This window comes from Arvicola amphibius, chromosome 7, assembly GCF_903992535.2.
Source record: "Arvicola amphibius chromosome 7, mArvAmp1.2, whole genome shotgun sequence".
In the NCBI taxonomy this organism is placed as follows: Eukaryota; Metazoa; Chordata; class Mammalia; order Rodentia; family Cricetidae; genus Arvicola; species Arvicola amphibius.
The window spans coordinates 108397922-108425812 of record NC_052053.1 but is presented as its reverse complement, the minus strand read 5'-3'; the positions used below and the strand labels follow the sequence as shown (position 1 = coordinate 108425812).

General features: G+C 41.1%; 1 protein-coding gene across 2 annotated transcripts in view; it reads right to left on the bottom strand.

Annotated features, from left to right (window-relative positions):
• Positions 1 to 27891, bottom strand: part of Map4k5 (mitogen-activated protein kinase kinase kinase kinase 5) — a 90283-nt gene that overhangs the window by 15998 nt on the left and 46394 nt on the right. For both annotated transcript variants that reach the window (XM_038336415.1, XM_038336414.1), the window contains exons 13-22: positions 18034 to 18112; positions 13422 to 13480; positions 12116 to 12183; positions 9606 to 9648; positions 8949 to 9102; positions 7844 to 7941; positions 7321 to 7362; positions 6261 to 6345; positions 4657 to 4736; positions 4204 to 4264 (exon numbers count right to left, since the gene is read on the bottom strand). In XM_038336415.1, the coding sequence (XP_038192343.1) occupies positions 4204 to 4264; positions 4657 to 4736; positions 6261 to 6345; positions 7321 to 7362; positions 7844 to 7941; positions 8949 to 9102; positions 9606 to 9648; positions 12116 to 12183; positions 13422 to 13480; positions 18034 to 18112 (769 nt within the window). The remainder of the gene's footprint in view (positions 1 to 4203; positions 4265 to 4656; positions 4737 to 6260; positions 6346 to 7320; positions 7363 to 7843; positions 7942 to 8948; positions 9103 to 9605; positions 9649 to 12115; positions 12184 to 13421; positions 13481 to 18033; positions 18113 to 27891) is intronic.

Here is a 27891-nt window from a genome sequence, read left to right as displayed (position 1 = left end):
TACATTCTGACAAACAGGTGACCCGGGAAGAACAAATGCAAACCTGTTTGATGCTCGTGAAGAAAGAGAAACTGATAAACACCTGTGCACACGTGTGCTACAAAGAGTTACAGGAGCACACACAAAACAGAATTCTGTAACACTGAGATTATCTCTTTGGGACAGATCTATCCATCGGCAATCCATCAAATTATCTTCAATTAATTGTGAACAATTTTTAAATGCATAGATTGTAATACCAGGAAAAGAGAAATGTCAGTATTATAAGGCCTAGTCTAGTAAGGAACAACCCATGCACATCCAATTGTAGCCGTGTTTAGCAGGAGAGACACGCAGACACCCTCCAATTCCTCACAAAGGGTGCGACAGAGTAACAAGCACCCTTTCCTAGAGGAACACGCCACACAGGGCATTTCATCCTCACTGCAGTTTGTTTTCTCAGAACGGAAACATTCTGGCCAACACAGTACCTCTCTTTTCTCTCCACTTCTCCATACTCACTGTCTCTGATACCTACACTCTTTCTGTTTTAGGAGTAATTCTAACCACACTACAGAAATGAACTAATCATAGACTATTTCCCACCATCTCATTTTAGTTCATGGAAACAGAAGGGGTACTATGTGTGGTTTTAAAGCTGTGTCTGAAAGTCAGCTATGTCTAACGATAAAAGTAGCAAGAGTTAAGGAAAGTTATTCTACATCCAAATCCAGAACCACTGCTCAGATGTGCAGTGGGAGGTTTCGCATTGGGAGGCCCAGGTTGAGAGGCCCTGGAAGCTTCCGCAATGGTCTTCCAGGCCTTTGGGCTCATGGAGGTAGAGCAGAAGACAAGGAGTGGATCCCTTCACCAAGCTGGACTGCCTGCTCAAGGACATGAAGGTCAAATCCCAGGACGGCTGTCTGCCTCTCCCTGCCATCAAGGAAGCTGTGTCCACTGACTTTTTTGGAGCATTCCTAAGGGATGAGGTTCTAAAGACCACGGCAGCGCAGAAGCAGACTCACTGCAGTGGGCCAGCTTCAAGGTTTTTGTCGCTACTGGGACTACAATGGCCATGTTGGTCATTGTGTAAAGTGCTCCAAGGCAGTAGCCACTACCATTCGAGGGGCCATCATCCTGGCTAAACTTACAATGTCCCTGTCTGGAGAGACTACTGGGGGAACAAGACAGGCAAACCCCATACCATCTCATGCAAGGTGACAGGTCACTGTTCCTCTGTGCTGGTGTGCTTCATCCCTGCTCCCAAAGCTCCTGGCATCATCTCTGCGCCTGGGCCCAAGAAGCTGCTGCTGCTGGCCAGTACTGGTGACTGTTGCACATCAGCCAGGGGCTGCATGCCACCCTGCGCAACTTCATCTTTGATGCCATCTCTAAGACCTACAGCTACTTGACCCACAGCTGGAAGGAGACTGTCCACCAGGTCTCCCTATCAGGAATTCATTAGCCATCTTGTGAAAACTCACATCAGAGTCTGGCTCAGAGTACTCAGGCTCCAGCTATGGCTACCATACAGGGGTTTTACACCAGAAAAAGAAACTGAATTAAGCCTGTTTCAAAAAAATTCAGACGCCATCCAAATAGAATTGGGTCTGTTTCTTTTCACAAGAGTAATATATGAATATTTACTAAATGAAACAAAAAAATTACAGGCTAATCATAATTAAAACAAAAGAACAAAGTACTCTTCAGAGCAGCGGTTCTCAACCTGGGGATTGGGACATCTTTGGGGGATGGAATAACCCTTTCACAAGGGTCATCTAAGACCATTAGAAACTACAGATATTTACTTTATGATTCCTAACAGTAGCAAAGTTATGAGTAGCAATGAAAATAATTTTATGGTTGGGGTCACCGCAACACGAGAACTGTATTAAAGGGCCGCACCACTTTAGAGGAACCCCAAGTCATTTACATACAAGGCTATATTGTCATAAACACTGCTATTAGCTCAAATATAGATTCCTGAAGAATCTCGACTGGGGAGAAATAACAATTACCTACCTTGTACTACAAATGAAATCAGTCTTCAGGTGGTTACATAAGTCTAATGTGTAAGAAAATATTGTTTGGTGGGTGTAGTGGCTTGACTAAGAATGGCCCCCTGGCACTATTTGAACGGATTAGAGGTGCTAGGAAGTATCGCCTTGTTAGAAGTGTGTCACCGGGAGTCTCTCCCTCTGCCTAGGGATCAGGGTGTAACTCTCAGCTACTGCTCCAGTGCTTTCCTGCCTGCTGCCATCTCCTGCCATGATGATAAAGGGCTAAACCTCTGAAACTGTAAGCCAGCTCCAATGAAATGTTTTCCTTTATAAAAACTGCTTTGATCATGGTGTCTCTTAGCAACAGAACAGATATGGTAAAGAGAGTCTAAAGGTGTTCAATCCTTTCATTACCACCAGTTACCAAAAAAACCCCAACAATGCTAAAATCAGAACAGGTTGCTCTAGAATCTCCTTGTTTAGATAAGCTGTGTGTGTGTGTGTGTGTGTGTGTGTGTGTGTGTGTGTGTGTGTGTGTGTGTGAAATGCATGTGTATGTATGTGCGTGCATAAGTTGTGGAGCCCCCAAAATATGGGCCCATTTCCACCTTGTCTGACGGTCAGAGAGTTTGGAAGCTGCTCAAATGATTGACAAAGGTAGTTGCCAGTCCCAACTCAGGATGTGATTGCTTGGTTCTTTTAACATTAAATAGCTCATTCAAGTAAGTCCATGCCATCCTGACAGAATGTTCTTCTGTTCCTTCTTTTGTAACTATGAGGTCACCTGGGGAAGGGCAGCCTTCTGGATACTTGACCTAGTCCAGCTTTGCTACCTAGACAACAGAATGCTAATGATTTGATGTCTCAGAGTGTTTGAGCGATTGATTGCTGGTCCTTTGTATTATGTTAATAAAGTCTTTTTTTTTTACCTCCCCCACCCCCCACTTACGTTGGGTGGAAAGATCAACTGGGTGATTTCAGTAATCACTGGAATGCCCTACTGATGTGGGCTTGCCCTCTGTATGCTGTGAATACCATTGGGTAATAAAGAAACTGTCTTGGGCCTGCACAGGGAATAGAGGGAGGTGGGGAAAACTAAAGTGAATGCTGGAAGAAAAAAGGAGGAGTTGAGGAAAAGCCATGGAGTCACCACTGGAGACAGATGTGCTGAAACTCTACTGGTAGGCCATGACCTTGTGGTGATGCACAGATTAATGGAGATGGGTTAAATTAAGATGTAAGAGTTAGCAAAAAAGAAGCTAGAGCTAATGGGCCAGGCAGTGATTTAAATAATATAGATTCTGTGTGATTATTTCAGGAGTCTGGGCAGCCGGGAAATGAACAAGAGACCTTCCTTACAACGATTCTATGGTTTCTGTCTTATTAATTTTTATGCGTCTCTATATTCTTTACTAATATTTCTAAATTCCTATGCCCCTATCCTGGTAAATGGTATTTTTCTTGAGGCCAGTCCTCCACAATAAGTACAGATCCATATGCATGTACAGGCCAGAGGTTAAGACTGAATGCTGTTCTTTAGTCAGTGTCTCTCTTGTTTGTGAGACAAGCTCGAACTTGCCTACTAGGCTAGGTTTGCTGTCCAGTGAGCCCCAAGGAGCCTCTGTCTCTGGCTCCCTAGCACTGAGATTACAAGTATGCACCGCCACACCCAGCTTTCTACATGGATGCTGGGGATAGAACTCAGGTCCTTATGCTTGTTGGAAAGCATTCTTCAAACTGAGATATCCATCTCGCCGATCCCTGATTAGGAGACTCTAGAGCACCATCAGTCTAAGGGACTTCACAAGTGGGCCAGAACAACACGTACATAGACTTCACAATTAGCACTTTGGGCTGTTATTTTTTTAACCCTCACAACAACCTCATTAGACTTTGTCTGTATTTTTAATGCCTCTGTTCTAATTTGATAATGAAGAAAATTAAGGCTATGAGTGGGTTTGCTAGAATTCACGGAGTGTTGCACTGTAAACACTCAAAGCCAAGCAGAATGCAGCCAGCAATGGTGCAAGTTATGGACGGAAAATGGGCTCAGCAGATCACCACGATGTTCCCTCCCCCAGGTGTTCAGATGCTGGGGAAGGGGGTTGGGAGATGCAGTCTTCACAGAAGACAGGATCCTTTCTCAAACAGCAAATGGCTGTCATACAGTGTATGCTAAAATTTCATCTCTCTGCTTGCCCATGGCTTTCAGCGTCATGCATACCTGATAATGACATCAGCGTGTTATTGATAACGTAGAGCCATGTGCATTTCCGTGGAAACAACTGAGGAGGGGGAAGAAGAAGATTATTAAACTGCACAGCTTTGACTCTCTCCTCTCATCCTGTCCCCAAACCCGAATTCAGCCAAGTGCTGCTGGGGACATGACTCAGTGGCAGGGCACAGGCTTAGCACACTCAGGGCCTGGGGTTAATCCTCAGCACCATGCTAAACAAAACAAACAGTACTGTAAACATTCTGGTAATTCCTTTGGGAAAATTACCAAAACCTTAAGAGGAAAAAAAATCTTTCAATATGAACACAAAGACAGGTTCCATGTCACCCCTTAAATATTCAAACCATTAAAAACAAAGATAAGAACCCATATAAATGGATTTAAAGTTATGATACTTCTTTTATCCAATTTGCACAAACTAATAGTTAAAATTTTTATTACCTGTTCCATAGTTGCTTCATGTAGCTCATTGAGATTCAAAGTGTAAATACCATCTTCAGTTCCAAAAATAATGTACTGATCTGTAATACAAGTTACCAGAACTTCCTGTCATTTCCTGAGAGTGCACACTTAGCTAAGGGCTATATGCAGTGATATTAGATGGCCACCAGTCACATAGTACAACTGTTTTTAACATTCATGCTACCATGTCTCTTTTCTATGTTTTAAAAAGTAAATAAAAGTGGCATAAGACTATTATTAAATGCTGCCTTTCAACTAAATTTTAAACTGTTGTTATAGTAGTACATGTTTGTAAGACACTTCAAATACTCAAACATACAGTAAAATAGAAATCATAAACCATGACACACCACAAATAATGAACACATTTCTTGTTCAGATGTTGGTTTCTAAATACTGTCACCACTAATAAGAACCAAAGCTTCCTGGAGAAAGGACTGATTCTGAGGAAAAAACCTGCCATAGCCAGGTAGTAAGGGACTGGCCCCACATGGAAGGAGACTGGCACGGCCACTCCCCATAAATCCTGGAAAAATGTGTCAAAAGAAGCCATAGCGATAGCTGCATTTAACTGAACATAAAATTAAACACCCGAACAGGCTAAGTGGACATGGAATTTTAAACTCATAGACTGGAGCAATCAAAATGAGTGGAGACAGAAGAATATGAATATGGATGTTTCTGGTTTTATTTTTTTGTTTTCGAGACAGGGTTTTTCTGTGGCTTTGGAGCCTGTCCCTGAACTAGCTCTTGTAGACCAGGCTGGTCTCGAACTCACAGAAATCCGCCCGCCTCTGCCTCCCAAGTGCTGGGATTAAAGGCGTGCGCCACCATCGCCCGGCGGATGTTTCTGTTTTTATTTAATTATTTGAGACACTGTCTCAATACAGCCCAGACTGGTCTTGAATTACATCTTCATGCCCGCTCATACCACCAAGCTAAGTTATGAGCACAAAACCCCCTTACTCCCATGTATTTAAGTTGGATGTTTTGTTTTGATTTGAAACAAGTTTTATATATCCAGAGAACACTGAGACTAAAACAACAGCCCCCACTGCCTACAGACCTCAGCGGTTGGTTACGAATGGTCTCATCCTTAAACAACAGCCCCCACTGCCTACAGACCTCAGCGGTTGGTTACCAATGGTCTCATCCTTAAACAACAGCCCCCACTGCCTACAGACCTCAGCAGCTGGTTACGAATGGTCTCATCCTTAAACAACAGCCCCCACTGCCTACAGACAGACCTCAGCAGCTGGTTTTAAATGGTCTCATCCTTAAAAATTAAGGACACAACATTTGTGGTATCTCCTCAGCCTCCTTTATAAGAACAGTTCCTACATATTCCAACTGTAAAGCACCTGAACCAAAGCTTACTGATTTACACAGCTTGTCACAGGGCCCTGTCTCATTTAGTATCTAAGGTAATAATTTTAAAGTTAACAACCTCAAGTTACTAATAAAGGTCTTCCATACAGCAAATATTTTATAGGAGGTATATATATATATATTATATATATAATATATATTAATTATATATGTATAATTAATACACACATACACACACAATTCAGAACTTGTACCTTTTGTATCAGGGTGTATCCAGGATGTTGCACAATTAATTTTCAAAGGGCAGCCATCAAATACTTTTGAAAAACATGCTCCCATCTTGTTCATAAAGAAAGAAATAAGAATTATTACATAATTTTAATATTCCTAAAAAAAATCATACAATGTCAAACTCTTTGAAGAAACTTTTGTGGTTTTATCTCAAAACAAAATACAGACTAACAGAACTAAACTTTTCCTACTCAGAGTCACAGTCTTTGCTTTCTTTCCATTTTAGGGTCAAAGTATCAAATTTATTGGACATCTACATATTTAATGAGCTGTAGGAATTTTAAGTTATTACTTCAGGACTACATTATAGTGAAATAATATTTGATTTAACCACAGTGTAATTCTAGAATATATGCAACAGACAAAAAGAGCAAGTTTGTATTCTAGACATCAACCATTAATGAGTATGACTCACGAAGAACCCTGTTCCCACGGCTGACAGCACCACCTCACAGACACACCTCATTCTCTGTAACAGGACAGAGAAGTGTTAACCTAAACTTCCTCTTTCTTCTCAGTGTGCACAGCTCAAGATGAGAATGGCTTCAGGGGAGAGACACTTACCACAGAAGGAAGAAGCCCAGTACTCACAGTACATTAAAATTAAACTGGTGCTTAGACGCTAATCTGAGAATTTGTGAATTCTCAATTTTGTTTTTCTTTTTGTTCTTTCTCTCCCTCCAACTCCCTCCTTTTCTTTCTTCCCTCCCTCTCTCTTAAATATCTGATTGCTCAGATGTAGCCTGGAACTCACTATATGGACCAGGTTGGCCTCGAACTCATGATCTTTCTGCCTTAGTCTATGGAGTGCTAAGACTACAAATCTGCTATTACACTCAAATTTTAACTATTACACTCAAATTGGACTATGTAATCTGACTACAGTACATTCAAATCTATCTACCAACTTTATATTCTACAATATTTCTTTTAGTGATTCAATGTACTTGACAGGGTATTACTCCTACTGCTTCTAAGGAGATTAAAAAAAAATCAGCAATCAGGTCATATAAAAGTCCTTACCAAAACTTTTGGGGTGGGTGGAAGGCCATTGATGGTTGGTTTCTGTGAAAAAAAATTTTTTAAGTAATTTTTAATACTGTAAGAAACCCTAGGTTTAAAAATAAAACTTTAGTAATTTACTGTTTCAGTTATTATAATACTTATTTTAAAATTATTTTAATTTTATGTATATGAGTTGAGTGTTTTGCCTGCATGTATGAATATGCAACATGTGTGAACCTGGTGTCTGTGGAGGCCAGAGGAAGGTGGCAGATCCCCTGGGACCGGAATTACTGATGGGTAAGAGCTGTCACATGGTGTGGGAACTAAACTGAGGCCCTCTGGAAGAGCAGCCAGCACTCTCACTGCTGGGCCATCCCTACATATAAAAGAATGTCTCTCCATGCCAGTGATCTTTCTGCCCAGCCTCTGCAGAGGTGTGGGACAACAGTCCAGGCCTCCATGCTCAAGTCCAGTTACCTGAGTTCCTCTGGCTCCCCCTCTATGTTAGAAACAGCCAGCGGCCAAGCACCGCTGTACTCACAGGGAAGTCCCTCTTGTCCTTCTTCCGAGGTAACTGCGGGGCTTGTGCTGATCCCTCCGTATTCTCGCTCATCAGTTTTGAAATCCCATCACCATTTCCTAAGGAAACCGTGGTTAACGCTGAATGAGCACACAAAACAGAACATTCTCTGACGAGGACCTTTCTTTCCTCATCCTTTCCCTTCCTCTTGGATGAGTCTGCGGAAGCATGCTTCTGCCAATGAGTCCATTTGCCCTTGGTCCAGACTCTCAGTATCCTTAGTCTTTTTGCCCACGGACAGTGGTACTCAAGATCTTTTCCAACAGAACTTTAGTCTCCACTCTCAGTCCTACCTCCTCTTTGGGTACCGCTCTTCCACCATGTTAGACTGCTTCAAACATGATTCAGATTTTCTGCATTAGTTTATTTGCCTAATCCTTCTTAGTCTCCAGGAACGCCTAAGCACTGGCTCTCCCTTCTGTAAGTTCATCAGGCCCTTTACCAACCTCCAACAACCCATCCCTACCTTCCTCAGAAATGTTAGGGCTCCACTCAAATACAGTTTTTTTGTTTTTCTTTCTTTCTTTTTTAAGAAAAACTACACTAATTGTCTTTCTTTTCCTCCCTCCATCATGTTATTTTTTTCCTTTTGATTAATTACAAGGAACTTTATTTTGTTTTGTTGAGATAGGATTTCTCTGTGTAACCGTCATGGCTATCCCGGAACAGGATCAGGCTGGCTTTGAACTCACAGAGATCTGCCTGCCTCTGCCTCTCAGGTGCTGGGATGACAGGCCAGCATCACCAACCTCAGACGTCTTTTGTAATGCTATGTGTATATAGGTATAACTTCTGCCACAGCCTCTGATACCTGGCGGGCAGGCACATGGGTACTTCCTCTGGACCCCTAACATTTACTAAGGGATTGAACCAGGTTGAAATGGTCTGAATCTACTATAGCCATTTGTGTGTAATTAAAGCACAGAAGCAATGGTTTGAACTGCACAAGAACTGCACAACAGAAAGAAGATATTATTAATAGACAATGGCTTTCCTTCCCACCCGTCTGACCCACCCACATCACGGTATCTTGCCACATTCCAGAGCTGCTGGCACGCTGCCATACCTATAGAGGATGTCTCTGCTACAGGAATACAGCTGGGGCTACTCTGTCTTCTGAGAATGTGAGGTGCTCTAGCATCTGGATCAGGGCAACGTTTGACGGTTGCTGATTTCTCTTCCTCTGGGAGGTTGTCTTCAGGGTAACTGTTTATCCGTGGCTAATGACAAGAGGATAAGAAGATGCTCTTTAAACAGTCACTGTAACCTTCACTTCAGCAAAACACTCAAGTGAGTCACTGCTCAACAGAACTATGAACTTCACATGTGGGTTTTAAAATGAATCCCAACCCCAAATCATAAAACCTTTATAACCAATAAAATTATGGAAGCAGTTGCCAAGTATTTAACAAGTAGAAACTGACAATGACTTAATAAAGAATGATTCTAATGTCAAATTATAGCAATAAATGATGATGGCAAACTTTTTATCTCCCACCATACAGTCAAATATTTTTCCAAGAGCAAAAAACCTGTTTCTTTCTGACATCTATTAAAGTGTATTATTTTACACAAATATTCTTTACTATGTACTTTATATTTCCATATCCACTTTCTTAAGACAATTAATAAACTTAAAATTTTAAACAAAGGCAATGAAATTATTTTTAAAATGTGATTATGTAAAGAAGGATTTATCGTTCAAAATCTTGCAGCAGCTCACCTTAGGAGGTAGGGGAGGTGGTACTGCACGCTTAGAGGTTGATCTATCAAAGAGAAAACTCGATTTAGATGGTCACACACGACTCACGCAGACGACACTGTCGAGTACGCACTAGAATGCTGCAAGCAGAGGCTCTGAGACAGACAGAGCATGATGGAAACCCGTCTAGACCAGCATCAGCATGATTACAGAAACTACAAAGGGGCACCAAGTCCTTTTCAATTGTATTCTGCTGCACTTAATGTGTAATTCAAATTAAATTCAACTTAAGAAAGAAAGATAAAATTCAGACTTTGGGCGCAGCTCAGGGGAAGAGCACACGGTTAGTATGGACAACAAAACAAATGAGCAAAAAACCTTCCACTATCTGGAGTCTGTGGAGACCCACTTGGGGCAGACCTTCTGAAAGACAAGTGTGTGCTGGAAGGTGAGGGTGCAAGCCACTTTGCTGGCAAAATCAGGGTCCTCAGAAACAAGGGAATATGCATACAGTGGTTTTACTTCTTTTCTTTCCTTCTTTTTTCCTGTCTTTCTTTTAAACAAGAGGTGTTGGTGCTTGAGAGGAAATGGAATTTTACTCCAGCCAGAGATGTGCTGATGTGTGTAAGGCAAAGGACAGTGTTGGGAGGCCTGGGAGCAAACCAGCAGAACCTGGGTGCCTGGAGAGGTAACGGTGACAGCAACACGGTGCCTGTCACATTCTAAGCCACCTTTCTGCTACAGCATTGTATACAGAATACATGTGATGCTGTATCCCTAAAGGATTTAAACTAATGAAAAGCAAATAAACAAAAACAGGGTTGTGTATTTATAAATATTAAAAAATAAAATTGAAAACTTCCCAACACAAGTAGGGTATGGTAGCACATGCCTGTAATCCTAGCAGCAAGATGGCAGACACAGGTAGAGCAGGAGACTCAAGGCCAGCCTGGGCTATATGAGATCCTGCCTTACATAAAAAACCAAAAAGCAAAAAATAAACAAAAAAAACCCCAAACATGACCAACAACCAAATGAAAATAAAAGCAAATGAAAACGAAAACAACCAACAATGAAAGTCAGAATTCTGGAGCCCGTGAGTTTATGTGGCCAAATTATTAACCCTTTGTTACTCAAGGAAGACCCCTACAGAAGCTGACAAATGGACACTTTGAAGATCCACTGCACCGGTTCCTGCAGCTTAAGAGTTCAGGTGACCAGCAGGCACGTCAAAGTCCGAGAGGCAGTGACAGCTCAATGGTCGTGTACAATGTCTTCAGAATCTTTTCAGTGTAGCAGGAACTGCCAGGGTCTTTCTTCCATTCATAAAGACTAGTCTACGGCAGGGGTTGGCAAACTTTCTGTAAAGGGCCAGATACTAAATACTACAGACTTCAGGTGGCATATGGCAGCCACACTCCACTGATATAGTATGAAAGCAGCAGCTATAAATACTACATAAAGTGATTAATATGATTGTGTTCCAATAAATCTTTACTGACACTGACGTTTTAATTTCATGCAAGCTTTTGACAAAATATTATTCTTTTATTTTTATCCATTCAAATGTAAATACCCCTTTTTAACTTAAAATTTTATTTATTTGCTTTGTGTGTATGTGTGCACATGTATATGTGCTCGTGGATATGTATGTTCACCATATGTGTGCAATACTTGCAGAGGCCAGAAGAGGACATTGGCTTTTCTGAAAATGGAGTTATAGGCAGTTGTGAGCTACCTGGTATGGGTCCTGGGAACTAAACCCAGGTACACTGGGGAAAAGGAAGTGCTCTTGACTGCGGAGCCATCTTCCTACCCCCCCCCCCCTTGCTTCTGCACTCCTCTTCTCCCCAAATACCATTCTCAGGGGATGGGCAGCAGCTAGATTTGACCCACAGGCTACAGTTTGCCAACCTCTGCTCTACTGGCCTAATATGGGGACCCAGAAGTCTATATTTTCAATGAATTCTCCAGGTAACTGAAATGCACAAACATGTAAACAATTCAGTGACTCACTGAGGCCAGCCCCTCAATTCACTGCTGAATAAAGACAGGGCTAGAATATGAAGAAACTATGTTAGAAAAACAGAATGAGGGTTTTCTGACCATTTATTCACCAATGACATCTTTTAATGCACTATAATTACACACAATATATACTGACTGAAACAGAAACCATGCCAGTTGTAGCACATGCCTGCAACTCCAGTACTTGGGAGGCATGGGCAGGAGGAAGACTACAAGTTCAAGGCCAGCCTGGTCTAATGGTCTAACGAAGAAGTGCCAAACAAACAAGCCAGGGCTATATAACATGATCTTCTTACAAAGCAAACAATTGAAAAACAAAGCAAAAAACAGAAGAAAATAAACAAAAATCCCCCCAAACACAAGAGACCCTTTTAAAACCTTACTAAACAATTCATGATGCTTTTTGTCAATAATATAAGTAAAAGCTATGCACTGACAACTCTAAGACAAATCCTCATAAAAGTTGTTCACATAATCAAGCTATTAATTAGAAAACAACTTACCTGCCTGTATTTGTATTATCCACAAAAGGACTCCAATGGTACACCAAGTGTGGGTCTGATGGTAGTCCCTGTGCAGGTCACAATTTAAAATGTTACTTTCACAGACAATAATATCAACCAAGTTAATATCAACCATTTGATTTACTAATTACATATCAGCTATCTAATCTGGTTCAAGAAAATCCTAGGGTTGAGGCTGCTTGTTATCTTGGCATCCAATCTGTTTATACATCTCCACAATTCGTTCTGTCATGTGAAATATTTAGATCAATGACTCATTATCATTTGATGAAAAAAGAATTTCCCCACATCTACTAAATATAGTTTTCAATCTGAAAGGCAAAAACAAAAAGAAACCCACAAAAAACTGAATTATGTGCACAACTACTCCATCAGCCAGGACAACTAAATAGCCCATTAAATATGCATGGAGAAGGCTGGTGCATACAGAAACGGGCAGTAAGAAGAATGCATGAAAATCCGCTAGAAACTGCGCTCCCCCGCCTCTACCCAAAGACAGGGCTCCTCTGTGTAGCCCCGGCTGTCCTGAAACTAATGCTGTAGACAGGCTGGCCTCCAACTCAGAGACCTTCCTGCTTCTGCCTCCTGAGTGCTGGGATTAAAGGCATGTGCCATCACCGCCTGGCCTAGAAAATGCATTTTTATTGACTAAAAAACAGTAGACATTAAGGAACATTCTAGGCCAATCCTAACAACATCTTTTTATTTATTCCTTTATATACAGGGTTATACACAACACTTCTGTTGTGATGACTTATGCTGGTCACGCTGGCACTAGGCTGCTGAAGCAGGAGGGCTGTAGCAACTCAAGGGCAGCCCGAGTTACACAGTGAGACCCTCTCACAGATGAACAGGCAAAATAAGCTGCAGTAACAAATATAACAGGACCAACAACAGTGTTCTAACAACCACGTGTCCAACCCCAGATATGATACTTTACACAGATACTCTGTGCAAACCTGTGCTCACTTCAAACCTAATGAGTCAGGAAAAGGCGAAATCTGAGTCCACGTCAGTGTTTAATAATCCATGTACATCTTTCAAAAGACTGGGAGTGCTGGATTGAATGGGTCAAACTACACTGCCTGCAGCACCGTCAAAATTCCTAATTACGAATCCTTCACACTTTAGTGTGAGAACTAGTGTAGAGTTAATATGTATAAAAAGTGATTTATATATATGTATGTACATATATATATATATATGTATATACTTAATTCCTTAAAACATCTCACTTGAAGTTTTCTCAAATTTTAAACTGAAAATGTTTTAAAGTCGCAGTTACCATTTCGTCTCGGGCTTCTGTTTCTTTCCTCAGAGGTGGTTCAAACTGTAACTTGTCAACTGCGAATGCAGAACAGATATGTAAATATGGACGCAACTTTAAACGCTTACCACAAACATGCTTGAGACTTTGGAGACAGACAAGGGTGAGAAGACAATCTCAGCACAGAAACAAAATTACATTTCTAAATATGCACACATATGTACACGTGTAATCTGAATATGACTAAAAGTTTATATGTGGAAAATACTGTACCTAAAATAAAACTCACTTAATGGTTTACTAGCAGAATGGGCACAAGAACAAAGCTCCTCTTGTGTGTAGATGTCTCAGAAGCAGAGGGGAGACTATGGCAGACATTTCATAGAGATGGCAGCCAAATGATGTAAACCATGGATTCATGGACCTACAAAATCTGAGACATTTCATAGAGATGGCAGCCAAATGATGTAAACCATGGATTCATGGACCTACAAAATCTAACGAACCCTGTCAGACAAGAAGAGAACTGAGTCCAATTGGTATAAAACTGTATAAGTGTGTCCTGGCCATGTGCCTGTGATAGATGTAGAAACTGGAGCTTGGGGCAGCATTTCCAGATGCACTGGATGCTTGGTGATTTGTTCAGTGAGGAAGTTTAACAGGCTTCCCCGCCATTCAGCAAAGGAAACAAAACAAAACACTTTGGGGTGTGGAACTGATAACTTTGTAGGAGTCTCCTCAGCTTGTTTACAACTTTCACGGACTTGCCCTTTTCTTAAAAAAGCAAGAGTTTCACCAAGCAGTCCTGGCTGGCCCCGAACACTTGTCACCCTCCTGGCTCAACCTTCTGAATTCTGAGACTATGTGCCACAGTGATCATGCGCCTATATCCTGGCCAGGGAGAGAGGAAGAAAAATCCTTCCTGGCACTCATCAGCCAGGGAGGACAAACACAAATCCAACTGCAAAGGCCGGGAGGAAGGTAATTTCTGCTTGTATCACGTTTCATGGGATAGGCACTCTCTCTGAGCTATGCTGCTTTCCCACTGAGATACCGCCCTTTAAACCAGGCTGCCCGGGACCTGCCTGTGTGAAATCATGTGCATTACAATGAATCATCGCATTATGTCTGGAAGATCTAAGTCACTGACTCAAATCCAGGCCAGACAGAGCTTCAAATGCAGGCACTTCTAAAGGAGAGCTCAGCTACGAGAGCTGGGCTACAGGAAGCTTCAGAGGCCACTCTCAGAACATACCTGGCGCTCACCCTTTGAGTCTTCACTTTGAGTCACTGGCTTAACTTCCCCTGAACTCTGCCTGCCCACATGCTTCTTCTTTAATGGTTAGGATGCCACATGGTTTCTGTGGTGCATTTTATACCACTGCAGAGAATTTACAAATGTGACTTTGTTGGACTATTTTTTTTTTATCCCTGGTGAGTCTAAGATGGATTAATTCAATGATGGGCTCATCAACAGAAAGGCTACAGGGAGATGACAGAGTTATAGGTGGGGCCTAGCTGAAGGGACTGACTCCCTGGGGACTGCATATTGTCTCTGGCCAGCTCATCTTACTCCTCTGCTGTCTCATCCCATGTGGTGAGCAGCTCTTCCATGACGAACCTCAATTATACTGCCCTGCCTCACTGTAGATCCAGAAGCAAAAGAGCCAAGTGAGCAGTCGGAACCCTAGAGACCATGAGCCAAAGCAACTCTTTCTTCCTTTGTTTACCTCAGATACTGTGCTATATCAACAGCCAGGTTCAAAAATTATTAATATCCACTAAAAATATACAGTAAGAATACATAGAATGATCATAATAGCCCAAAACAAAGTCAACAAAAGAATGGGTGAGTTGTAATATAATATACTCATAAATGGAATATTCCACTACCATGTATTCCTACATGATGGTGAGAATGACTCTCACAGATACGGTTAAGTTAAAGAAAATGGTTCAGTTTGTCAACCCACTTGTCCAAAAGTCAAAGTCAGTTAAAACGGAGCCTATGTGACAGGAATCAGAACATCAATTCTCTGGATGGAGGGGAGGGTGGGGGAGTCAGGAGGGAAGAGCAGGGCAATTCTGAGATTCCAGCTGTGTTCCTCACACCGAGCAGGGAGACAGCCACAGTGGTACATGTATCTTTAAATTTTTACCACATGTCACACTTAAGATTTAATCATTTTACTGTATATAAGTTACCAGCTTAACTTAAGCAAACTGAAGCAAAAACCAGAATAGAACTGAAATCTTTAAGTAAGCAAGAACAGAGCCATAAAACACTCTAATATCTATAAAGTGAGAAATGTTTAAGTGTAAAGACAGAAAAAAAAATCATGAATAAAGTGACTTCAAATCTATGCAAGGCACTCTGAGCACTCATGAACAAAACTAAATCTTGATCGTCACCCCACCCTGCCCCACTGAGAGAAAAAGAGAGAGAGAGACTTTTAGTTAAGACTGGGCATCATAAAGATGCCAACTCTGCTAATATATATTTAGTCACACATCTATAAAATTAAAATTTAAAACTAGATACCCAGATTCTAAATGTATTTATATAATAATCAGATATAATCAGAAGAACGACACTGTGTGCACCTGGGCATGATGAAGAGAAGCAAAAGTGGGAGGAGAGACGAACTTAACAGAGTTCAGCAGATGAACACTCAAGAGTGCTGCTGCACACAGACAGACATCTTAACAGCAACGCAACAGAATCCCCAGGAAACAAGTTCTAGGACACGTATGGGGATTTAATCTTACAAGGACATATCTTAAATCCATGAGAAAAAGATTAAAAATTTTAACAAACAGCATTGACCCCCAAAGGGCTGTCACCCAGGGAAAAGAAGTGAAGCCTGGTCCTTACTTTACACTTTCTAACTTCATGTCAAAGGGGTAAGTAAAAAGTGGAATTGCAAAATACAAGAACACACCACATATGCTGCTGAAGAAATGGCTCAGTGGTTAAGGGCATGTGTTAGTTACTCTTGGACCTAGATTCGGTTTGGTTGCCAGCGCCCACATGGTGGCTCACAATCATCCCCGACTCCAGGTTCAGGGGATCCTATGCTCTCTTCTGACCTCCGCAGGCAACACATTCATGGTACACCTACACACATGCAAGCAATACACTCATATACACAAATAAAAAAAATAAATTAAAACAAAGAATATAGCTGGGTAGTGATGCTGTATGCCTTTAATCCCAGCACTCAAGAGACAGAAGCAGGCAGATTTCTGTGAGTTCAAGGCTAGCCTGGTCTACAAGAGCTAGTTCCAGGACAGGCTCCAAAGCTACAGAGAAACCCTGACTCAAAAAAACCAAAAAAAAAGAAAAAAGGAAAGAAAACAAAGAATGAAACATAAAATGCAAAGGCTATAAAGAAAAGACAAATTAGATTACATTAAGAGAACATTTTATAGCTAAACAAAGTAAATACTGCTTTGTCAAAGGTTATCTGGTTATTTGTCTTTGGTTACCTGGGGCCCTCAGATTTTTTTTTTTTTTGTTACAAGAAACAACAAGGCTCTGGCAAGATGACTCCATAGGTACATAATAAATAACTAATTTTAGGAAGACAACAGCAAGCTGGGCACTAGCACTAACAGAGACACCGAATCTTTATTACTGACTTATCTATGACAAGTCCTGCTGAGCAATGGACAAGGGAAGACATTCTTTTAAAGAGCTAGGAATACTTTTAAGCCAGGTGTGCTGGTTCAACCTAAAGTCTCAGGACCCTTGGCAACTGAGGAGGAAAAGTCACTGTGAATTTGAAGCTGGCCTGGGCAATACAGCCACCTCCCAAAAAATGAAATAAAATAAAATGCAAACAGCCATTTAATACTTCTCTGTACAGATTCTAATTGGTTTGAATACTTAGTGAATTATCTTATTCACCACGGCTAAAATTCTATTTGAACTGCTAGTCATGCATCTCGTTTTATTATGAACTACTTTAATTTCTTGAAATAACACAAATATAAGTCAGAAAACCCAAATCCAAAACTTGTTTTTTAAATGCAGCTGAAGTGACAAAGTGGCTGATATAAAATGTTTGTCTGCTTATGATTAACTGACTAAATAAAAATATCAAAATTCCATTTTAAATATTTGTGAAGAGTCATCTTATCATATTGACGCCCAATAACAGGAGACTATCTCCCACGGCACGAAATGGACAGGACTCAGCCGGGAACAGAAGTGTGCAGCTGCAAAGCCAGCGCCAGCAAACAGCAAACATGCTGGCGCTTCTCTAGCATGTCAAAGTGGAACGTGAGCCACATGAAATATTCACGGCAAAGCAAGAAGTCAGAGAAAAATGGGATGGCTGTAGGTTATGTGATGATGTGCAATGTGCACTTGCAAACTTTATTTTTTGTTTCTTGTAAATTTCCTACAATGGGCACAATTATCTTTATAATTAAAAACTATTTAAAAACAATGATCAATAAAAGTACATTAAAACTAGAAAAGTAACCTATATTTCTAATATATTCTGAAGTGTTAAAGTATGCAGGCCTCAATTAGACTAAGATAATATAATCCCATAGAAAATATAAGAAAATCCAAATCAACCCTCCAAGACCACCAATGAAAAAATACATAGCATATACATACAGTTTATTTCTGAAGCTGTCCGTTCAGCTCTGGAATTCCTGTTTGTGGATCTAATGGTATGACGAATGACTGCATGGGGCTGTGAATGTAAGCACAACACGTTAAAAATTTTAACAACAAATAAAAGGTTAAATTTTTCTTTTTTAAACAATTGCTTGTTGACAGATATGATTATCTACTAAAACATTTCTTCTAAGAAAAACAATACAATGAACACTCAGATGTCTTAAATGCTTGTTCGCTTATTCCATGTTTATGCTGTGAAAACACCGAAGGGATTCAGTCAGACACAAACCTTGACCTCAAAGAGTTTAGTCTCGGACAACAAGGACATAGAAACAAAGGACATGTACAAAATTAGTCAATGGTCAGTGTCATTTAGTTAAAAAAAAAAAGAATTCCTGTTAAAACCTGGACAAGGGATCTCCGCACGCTCTGCTGGGGCCTGAAGTCTAGCAGGCATTGGCTGTGCAGTATGTGGAGACGCAGCAGACAGAGACTATGACCACGTGATGTGGAGACGCAGCAGACACAGACTATGACCGTGTGATGTGAGAATGGAACACCTGCAGGAAGTGGGGCTTGGTAACAACTTGAGTGTGCTGAAGTCAGGAGAGATGAGGGAACCGTGCAAACACAAAACCCCAAATGTCAGATGATGGCTCTCAGTTTTTATTTTTGAGCAGAAAGAAGTGTTTGGAGATTTTACTACAAGGGATTGGCAGCACCAGAGACAGCATTAAGGGGAGAATGTCTGCAAGTGTATATGGGTATAAGGAGGAGAAATACTGGATAAGGCAGACTGAAAGCATTTTAAGCTATGGGCCTGGAGAGACAGCTCGTTAGTTAAGAGGACATGGAGCTCTTCTACAGGACCCACATGGCAGCTCACACACACCTGGAACTCCAATTCCAGAGGACCCGATGCCTTTTCTGGCCCCCACAGGCACCAGAAACGTAAGTAGGCAACAAAATAAAACAAAAACACCGACACACATTTAAAAACAGAAAATAATATAGGCTACATTAGTAATCTATTATTTCCGCCTCTTTGTACAAGCTCAGGCTCCTTTGAAGCTCTGCCTCCAGCTCCGTCCTTAGCTACCACATTTCTGATGACTTGTCAGTTACTGACGGCTCTGAAAGTGGCTTGAGTTGTTTTTTCTCTCTCCATTTCAAGACCCCCATCATGCCAAACGATCTCTAAGGCTGGCGGGAGTGCAGAGATCTGGGTTTAAGACACTCTCAGGTAGCTGAAGTATTCCAGTCCTAAAGGTTCATCTCAGACTGTATCACCAGCTCTAACACCTGCACTACATTCCAGTTGGAAGTCTGAGCCTGCTCTCACTCCCCTCACAGTTGTTTAGTGCTCCTGCTCGGATACCAACTTCATTGATCCATTACTCTCTTACTCGCCATTCCTATGAGACCTTCACTTCTCTCCCTATCTCGTTTATACCTGGGAGTCTGACAGTTTAAGTAATCTCTTGTCAGTATTGTAAACTCCCTATGCCCTTCACTGCAGTGATACTGTACAACACCAACCTTGGGTGTGCAGCTAGCTATCCTTCTATTCACATCTGGGGTGCACAGCTAGCTATCCCTTTATTCACATCTGGGTGCACAACTAGCTATCCCTTTATTCACATCTGGGGTGCACAGCTAGCTATCCCTTTATTCACATCTGGGGTGCACAGCTAGCTATCCCTCTATTCACATCTGGGGTGCACAACTAGCTATCCCTCTATTCACATCTGGGGTATACAGCTAGCTATTCCTCTATGATGGAGGAGAGTCATCTGTCTATGTGTTACTTTCATTGGATAATAAAGAAACTGCCTTGGCCCTTTAATAGGACAGAAAATTAGGTAGGCGGAGTAGACAGAACAGAATTGTGGGAGAAAGAAAGCAGAGTCAGGCAGACGCCTCAGGTAGTCGCCATAGCTCTCCTCTCTGAGATGGATGCAGGCTAAGATCCTTCCTGGTAAGCCACCACTTTGTGGTGCTACACAGATTACTAAATATAGGTTAAAGCAAGATGTGAGAGTTAGCCAATAAGAGGCTGAAACTAATGGGCCAAGCAGTGTTTAGAAGAATACAATTTGTATGTTGTTATTTTGGGTGTAAAGCTAGCCGGCTGGCGGGACGCAGCCCACAGTTCCTTCTACACCTCTATTCACATCTAGGGTGCACAGCTAGCTATCCCTCTATTCACATTTGGGGTGCACAGCTAACTATCCCTTTATTCACATCTGGAGTGCACAGCTAGCTATCCCTTTATTCACATCTGGGGTGCACAACTAGCTATCTCTTTATTCACATCTGAGGTGCACAACTAGCTATCCCTTTTTTCGCATCTGGGGTGCACAACTAGCTATCTCTTTATTCACACCTGGGGTGCACAGCTAACTATCCCTTTATTCACGTCTGGGGTGCACAACTAGCTATCCCTTTATTTGCATCTGGGGTGCACAACTAGCTATCTCTTTATTCACACCTGGGGTGCACAGCTAACTATCCCTTTATTCACATCTGGGGTGCACAACTAGCTATCCCTTTATCACAACTGGTGTCGACCGCTGCTGGAAGAGCACTCCACAGCAGAGTGCACTGAGAACATCTGAGCTGGGCTCTCAAGTTCACTTCTCACACCTGTCATCTAACCTCTGCAGCAGTAAGTGCCTTTGCCGCCGAGCCATCTCTGTGGTGTGACCTTAGCTTTGGCAATGTTCTCATAGGGAGCCTCTCTTCTTTTCTGTGGTCTTTACTGGTGTTCTTAACCTAATCAACCCTTAAATTGTGAGAGGAATCTCAGGGTCCTCGATCCAATTCTCTCTTCATTTGCCCATCTAAGACGCTTCCCCTGGGGGTCACATTTGTTCCTCAAAGCTACTCCCTTCTCCAGTGACTCATGTCGATAGTCAAATTCTCCCCTACAGCCAGCACCTAGCTCCTTACTAGACCTCTCATGTCACACACTCAGTGTAAAAGTAAACTCATCTTTCTTCCCAAACTCTACTCATGCTTTTGCCTCAGTAAGGGGTTTTGTTCACCAGGTTTTCAAGTCAAAAAGCCAGCAGCAATTCTCTTCTCACCCCTCCATCTTAGCTGTGATTCAGTCACGGCTTTCGGAAGATTCCTGAGTGAAGAGCTCGTATCTGTGTTCTAGTTTAAGCTACTGCCATCTCTATCCTGCCACCTGGAGGTTCTTTCACAGGTTCCCAGTAGGCGGACTCAGCATTATAAACTCAGGCATGTTTTCAACAGCGCACATTTGATCATGCCACTTCCTTTCCTTCAGCGGCTTCTGATTACCCGGAGTCTAAAGCCTGAGCCTTCCCTAGGGACAGTATCTAGCTTTGTAGCTTCATGTCCATGGCTTATCCCTGCTCCACCAGACTGACTTCTCTCTAGTTTCCCCAGGATTCTACTTTCTCTATTACCACCAGGCTTTCAGACACGCTAGGATTTCCTCTATTAAAATGATTTACTACTGGGCTGGAGAGCTGGTCAGCAGTTAGAGCACTGGCTGCTCTTTCAGAGAACCCGCATGCCAGCTTACAAATGTCTGTAACTCTCCTAGAGGGCCCGAGGCCATTGTCCAGGCAAAACACTTGTACTCATAAAATAAGATAAATCTAAAAACAAAACAAAGCAAACAAACAACAACACCTTATTCTTGCTTTCTTTCTCTAATTCCAAGTCACCTTCCAATTTTTGCTTTAAATATCACTTTTCCATTGAGCTCTTTTCTGCCTGCCCTACCTCTGATATCCCTTCATAGGGCCCTGTATTTCTTACGCCATAGGACTCTAAGTTCTGTAAGTTATGTGCTGCTATTTCTGAATTTCCTCTGTGTGTAACTTGCCATCTCTGAATGTGGGCACAGCGTCAGTCTCACACCACTGTGCCTCACGGGATCTAGAAGATTTTGTCTTTCAAGGATTAGAAAGAATGGCAAATCACAAACAATAACAAAACAAAGAAACCTCTCAGAAGGTAGACAGAACGAGGGAAGCCCAACAAACTTGTAAAGAAGGGGTTTGTGTTTTTACATAATCAGTAAGATTAGTTGGGAATCAAGTAATATCTAACTCAACATTCATGCTGAAGTTTAAATTAAAGGGTTTCATTTATCTGTTGTTTTCAGGCAGATTTTCCACAAAGCAGCCCTGACTAGCCTAGAACTCACAATGTAACCCTAGGCTCGCTTGGGGGCAATCCTTCCGAGTCCTTGGTTTACAGGCTGGATGTCAATATGCCTGCCTTAAAATCTTGCTAATCTTAATTTTTAAAAAAAGAATTGTATTTATTTATGTGTATGGATTCATGAATACATGTGCACTTGTGAGAGTCAGTTTTCTCACTCACTATGTGAGTATATGGAATCAAACTCAGCTCCTAAGTTATTAAGCTTTGTAGTAAGTACCTTTACCCAGTCAGATAGCTTTCCAGCTCAAAGCTTTATTAATCTTAAGCCTGCAAATAATGATCTAAATACGTGTATGTGTAGGGAATCTATGTATGGCTGGTTTATTTAATGTTTGCAATTCAAGACATCAAATAAAAATACAGAACTGGACTGTAATATATGTGAAACACTGAGAGAACAAACATCATCTTTTAAAGATTCTATAAGGATCACATTTGTTAAGCACTTCAACAGAAACAACGGTGCCACCAATGAGTAGCAAGCCCCCCATTCCTGATTTACATGTTGCACTGCTATATATGGTAAACTCAAAATAATCCTACAATATTTTTAGAGAAGGCATGCACAATAATAGAATACTTACATGTAATTGTATAAGAAACTACCGATAAAAAAATAATGGAAAGAGTTTCCTTTTCCTACTGAGGATTTCAACTTATTCCTTTAAAATTATCTGCCCTCTCCCCCTGCCTTATCCTCCCGTCTTTGGGGCCACAGCTCAGCCTGTTTGGGCTCTGGGGACCTGGAATTGAGTGCACCCAGGCCGGTGGGAGGTCCCCTCCTTCATTTGACTGCCCAGGGCAAGGTAGGCCTTTGTCTGAGAGCTGCTTGACCTGCAAGGGGACCTGACAGTCTGCCAGAGGATCCATCATTCTTTGGGGCCATCCACCCAGAGGAATCAGACTCTGGCCTCCAGGACACCAAACGCCTCCGGGCTCCTTTTGAAGGAAGAGATGGGCAGGCGCCAATGCAGGAGCTCCTCCAACAACATGAAAGGCAACATGACATCACCACAATCCAGACATCCCGAAACAACAAGAATTGAACACCCTACCCCAGAAGATATAGAAGAATCCGACCTTAAACAGTACTTTATGAAAATAATAGAGGACCTTAAACAGGAGGTAAAAAACTGCCATAAAGAAATGGAGTTGACAAACAAAAAGGTAGACGAAATAAATAAATCTCTCAAAGATACCCAAGAAAAACAAGAAAAACAAGAAAAAGCAATCAAACAGGTAAGGGAAACAGTACAAGACCTGAAAAATGAAATGGAGGTATTGAAGAAAACACAATCTGAGGGACGACTGGAAATCGAAACTCTGAGTAAACGAACAGAAACTTCAGAGACAAGTATTTCCAACCGAATACAAGAGATGGAAGAAAGAATCTCGGACTCTGAAGATACTATAGAGGAAATAAACTCACAGATTAAAGAACTAAACAAATCTAACAAATTCTTAACACAAAACATTCAGGAAATCTGGGACACCATGAAAAGACCAAACCTAAGAATAATTGGGGTAGAAGAAGGAGAAGAATTACAACTCAAAGGCCCAGAAAACATATTCAACAAAATTACAGAAGAAAACTTCCCCAACCTAAAGAAGGATGTTCCTATGAAGGTACAAGAAGCCTACAGAACACCAAATAGACTGGATCAAAAGAAAGCATCCCCACGCCATATAATAATCAAAACACAAAACATACAGAATAAAGAACAGATATTAAGAGCTGCAAAGGAAAAAGGTCAAATAACATATAAAGGGAAACCTATCAGAATTACACCTGATTTCTCAATGGAAACCATGAAAGCCAGAAGAGCTTGGATAGATGTGCTAAAGACACTAAGGGAACATGGATGCAAGCCTAGACTACTATACCCAGCAAAGCTTGCATTCACCATTGATGGAGAAAACAAGATATTCCAGGACAAAAACAGATTTAAACAATACGCAGCCACAAATCCAGCCTTGCAGAAAGTAATAGAAGGAAAATCACAAACCAAGGAGTCCAACAACGCCCACAATAACTCAGGCATCTAGCGACCCTTCACCAGCACAACTAGAAGAAGGGAAACACACAAACTCTACTACTAAAAATGACTGAAGTTAACAACCACTGGTCATTAATATCACTTAATATCAATGGACTCAATTCACCTATAAAAAGGCACAGGCTAAGAGACTGGATACGAAAACAGAATCCAACATTTTGCTGTTTACAAGAAACACACCTCAACCACAAAGATAGACACCTACTCAGAGTAAAGGGTTGGGAAAAGGTTTATCAAGCAAATGGCCCTAAGAAACAAGCGGGTGTGGCCATACTAATTTCCAACAAAGTTGACTTCAAACTAAAATCAATCAGAAGAGATGGAAAGGGACACTTTATACTCATAACAGGAAAAATCCATCAGAATGAAGTCTCAATCCTGAATATCTATGCCCCTAATATAAAAGCTCCCACTTATGTAAAAGAAACACTTCTAGAACTCAAGGCAGCCATCAAACCACACACACTAATAGTTGGAGACTTCAACACTCCTCTCTCACCAATGGACAGGTCAATCAGGCAGAAACCTAACAGAGAATTGAAAGACTTAATGGAGGTAATGAACCAAATGGACTTAACAGACATCTATAGAACATTCCACCCAAATAGGAAAGAATATACCTTCTTCTCTGCGGCTCATGGAACCTTTTCGAAAATTGACCATATACTTGGTAACAAAGCAAACTTCCACAGTTACAAAAAAATATTAGTAACCACCTGTGTCTTATCGGATCACCATGGATTAAAATTAGAATTCAACAACAATGCTACCCCCAGAAAGCCCACAAACTCATGGAAACTGAACAGTCAACTACTGACCCACACCTGGGTCAAGGAAGAAATAAAGAAAGAAATTAAAGTCTTTCTTGAATTTAATGAAAACAAAGACACAACATACTCAAACCTATGGGACACAATGAAAGCAGTGCTAAGAGGAAAGTTCATAGCACTAAGTGCCCACTTAAAGAAAACGGAGAAAGCACTCATTGGTGACTTAACAGCACACCTGAAAGCTCTGGAAAAAAAAGAAGCAGACTCACCTAGGAGAAGTAGAAGACTGGAAATAATCAAACTGAGGGCAGAAATCAACAAAATAGAAACACAGAAAACAATCCAAAGAATCAATGAAACAAGAAGCTGGTTCTTGGAGAAAATCAACAAGATTGACAAACCCTTAGCCAAACTAATCAAAAGGCAGAGGGAGAACACGCAAATTAATAAGATCAGAAATGAAAAGGGGGACATAACCACAGACACAGAGGAAATTCAGAGAATCATTAGATCTTACTACAAAAGCCTGTATGCCACAAAATTGGAAAATGTAAAAGAAATGGACAGTTTTTTAGATAAATACCATATACCAAAGTTAAACCAGGACCAGGTAAATGCTCTAAATCGTCCTGTCAGTCGCGAAGAATTAGAAACTGTTATCAGAAACCTCCCTACCAAAAAGAGCCCAGGACCAGATGGTTTCAATGCGGAATTCTACCAGAACTTCCAAGAAGACCTAATACCTATACTCCTTAAGGTATTTCATAATATAGAAACACAAGAGTCACTGCCAAATTCCTTCTATGAAGCTACAGTTACCCTGATACCTAAACCACACAAAGACTCAACCAAGAAAGAGAATTACAGGCCAATCTCACTCATGAACATTGACGCAAAAATTCTCAATAAAATACTGGCAAACCGAATCCAAGAACACATTAGAAAAATTATCCACTATGATCAAGTAGGCTTCATCCCAGAGATGCAGGGCTGGTTCAACATATGAAAATCTATCAATGTAATCCATCATATAAATAAACTGAAGGAAAAAAACCATATGGTCATCTCATTAGATGCTGAAAAAGCATTTGACAAAATTCAGCACCCTTTTATGATAAAAGTTTTGGAGAGATTAGGGATACAAGGGTCATTCCTAAATATAATAAAAGCTATTTACAGCAAGCCGACAGCTAACATCAAATTAAACGGAGAGAAACTCAAGGCTATCCCACTAAATTCAGGAACACGACAAGGCTGTCCACTCTCTCCTTATCTCTTCAACATAGTGCTTGAAGTTCTAGCAATAGCAATAAGACAACATAAGGGAATCAAGGGGATTCAATTTGGAAAGGAAGAAGTTAAACTTTCATTATTTGCAGATGATATGATAGTATACATAAGCAACCCCAAAAACTCCACCAAAGAACTCCTACAGCTGATAAACTCCTTCAGTAACGTGGCAGGTTACAAGATCAACTCCAAAAAATCAGTCGCCCTCCTATACACAAAGGATAAGGAAGCAGAGAGGGAAATCAGAGAAGTATCACCTTTCACAATAGCCACAAATAGCATAAGATATCTGGGAGTATCTCTAACCAAGGAAGTGAAGGATTTATTTGACAAGAACTTTAAGTCTTTGAAGAAAGAAATTGAAGAGGATACCAGAAAATGGAAGGATCTCCCCTGCTCGTGGATTGGGAGGATCAACATAGTAAAAATGGCAATTCTACCAAAAGCAATCTATAGATTCAATGCAATCCCAATCAAGGTCCCATTAAAATTCTTCACAGAGATTGAGAGGACAATAATCAACTTTATATGGAAAAACAAGAAACCCAGGATAGCCAAAAAAATCTTATACAATAAAGGAACTTCTGGAGGCATTACCATCCCTGACTTCAAACTCTATCACAGAGCTACAGTATTGAAAACAGCTTGGTATTGGCATAAAAACAGAGAAGTTGACCAATGGAATCGTATAGAAGACCCGGATCTTAAACCACAAACCTACGAACACCTGATTTTTGATAAAGGAGCTAAAAGCACACAATGGAAGAAAGAAAGCATCTTCAACAAATGGTGCTGGCATAACTGGATGTCAACCTGTAGAAGAATGAAAGTAGATCCGTGTCTATCACCATGCACAAAACTCAAGTCCAAATGGATTAAAGACCTCAATATTAATCTGAACACATTGAGCTTGATAGAGGAGAAAGTGGGAAGTACTCTACAACAAATGGGCACAGGGAACCGTTTCCTGCGCATAACCCCAGCTGCACAGACATTAAGGGCAACATTGAATAAATGGGACCTCCTGAAGTTGAGCAGCTTCTGTAAAGCAAAGGACATTGTCACTAAGACACAAAGGCAGCCTACTGACTGGGAAAAGATCTTCACCAACCCTGCAACTGACAAAGGTCTGATCTCTAAAATATATAAGGAACTCAAGAGACTAGACGGTAAAATGCCAATTAACCCAATTAAAAATTGGGGCGCTGAACTGAACAGAGAATTCTCAACAGAAGAAGTTCGAATGGCCAAAAGACACTTAAGGTCATGCTCAACCTCCCTAGCTATCAGGGAAATGCAAATCAAAACAACTTTGAGATATCATCTTACACCTGTCAGATTGGCTAAAATCCAAAACACCAATAATAACCTTTGCTGGAGAGGTTGTGGGGTAAGGGGTACACTCATCCATTGCTGGTGGGAATGCACACTTGTGCAACCACTTTGGAAAGCAGTGTGGCGGTTTCTCAGGAAATTCGGGATCAACCTACCCCAGGACCCAGCAATTCCACTATTGGGAATCTACCCAA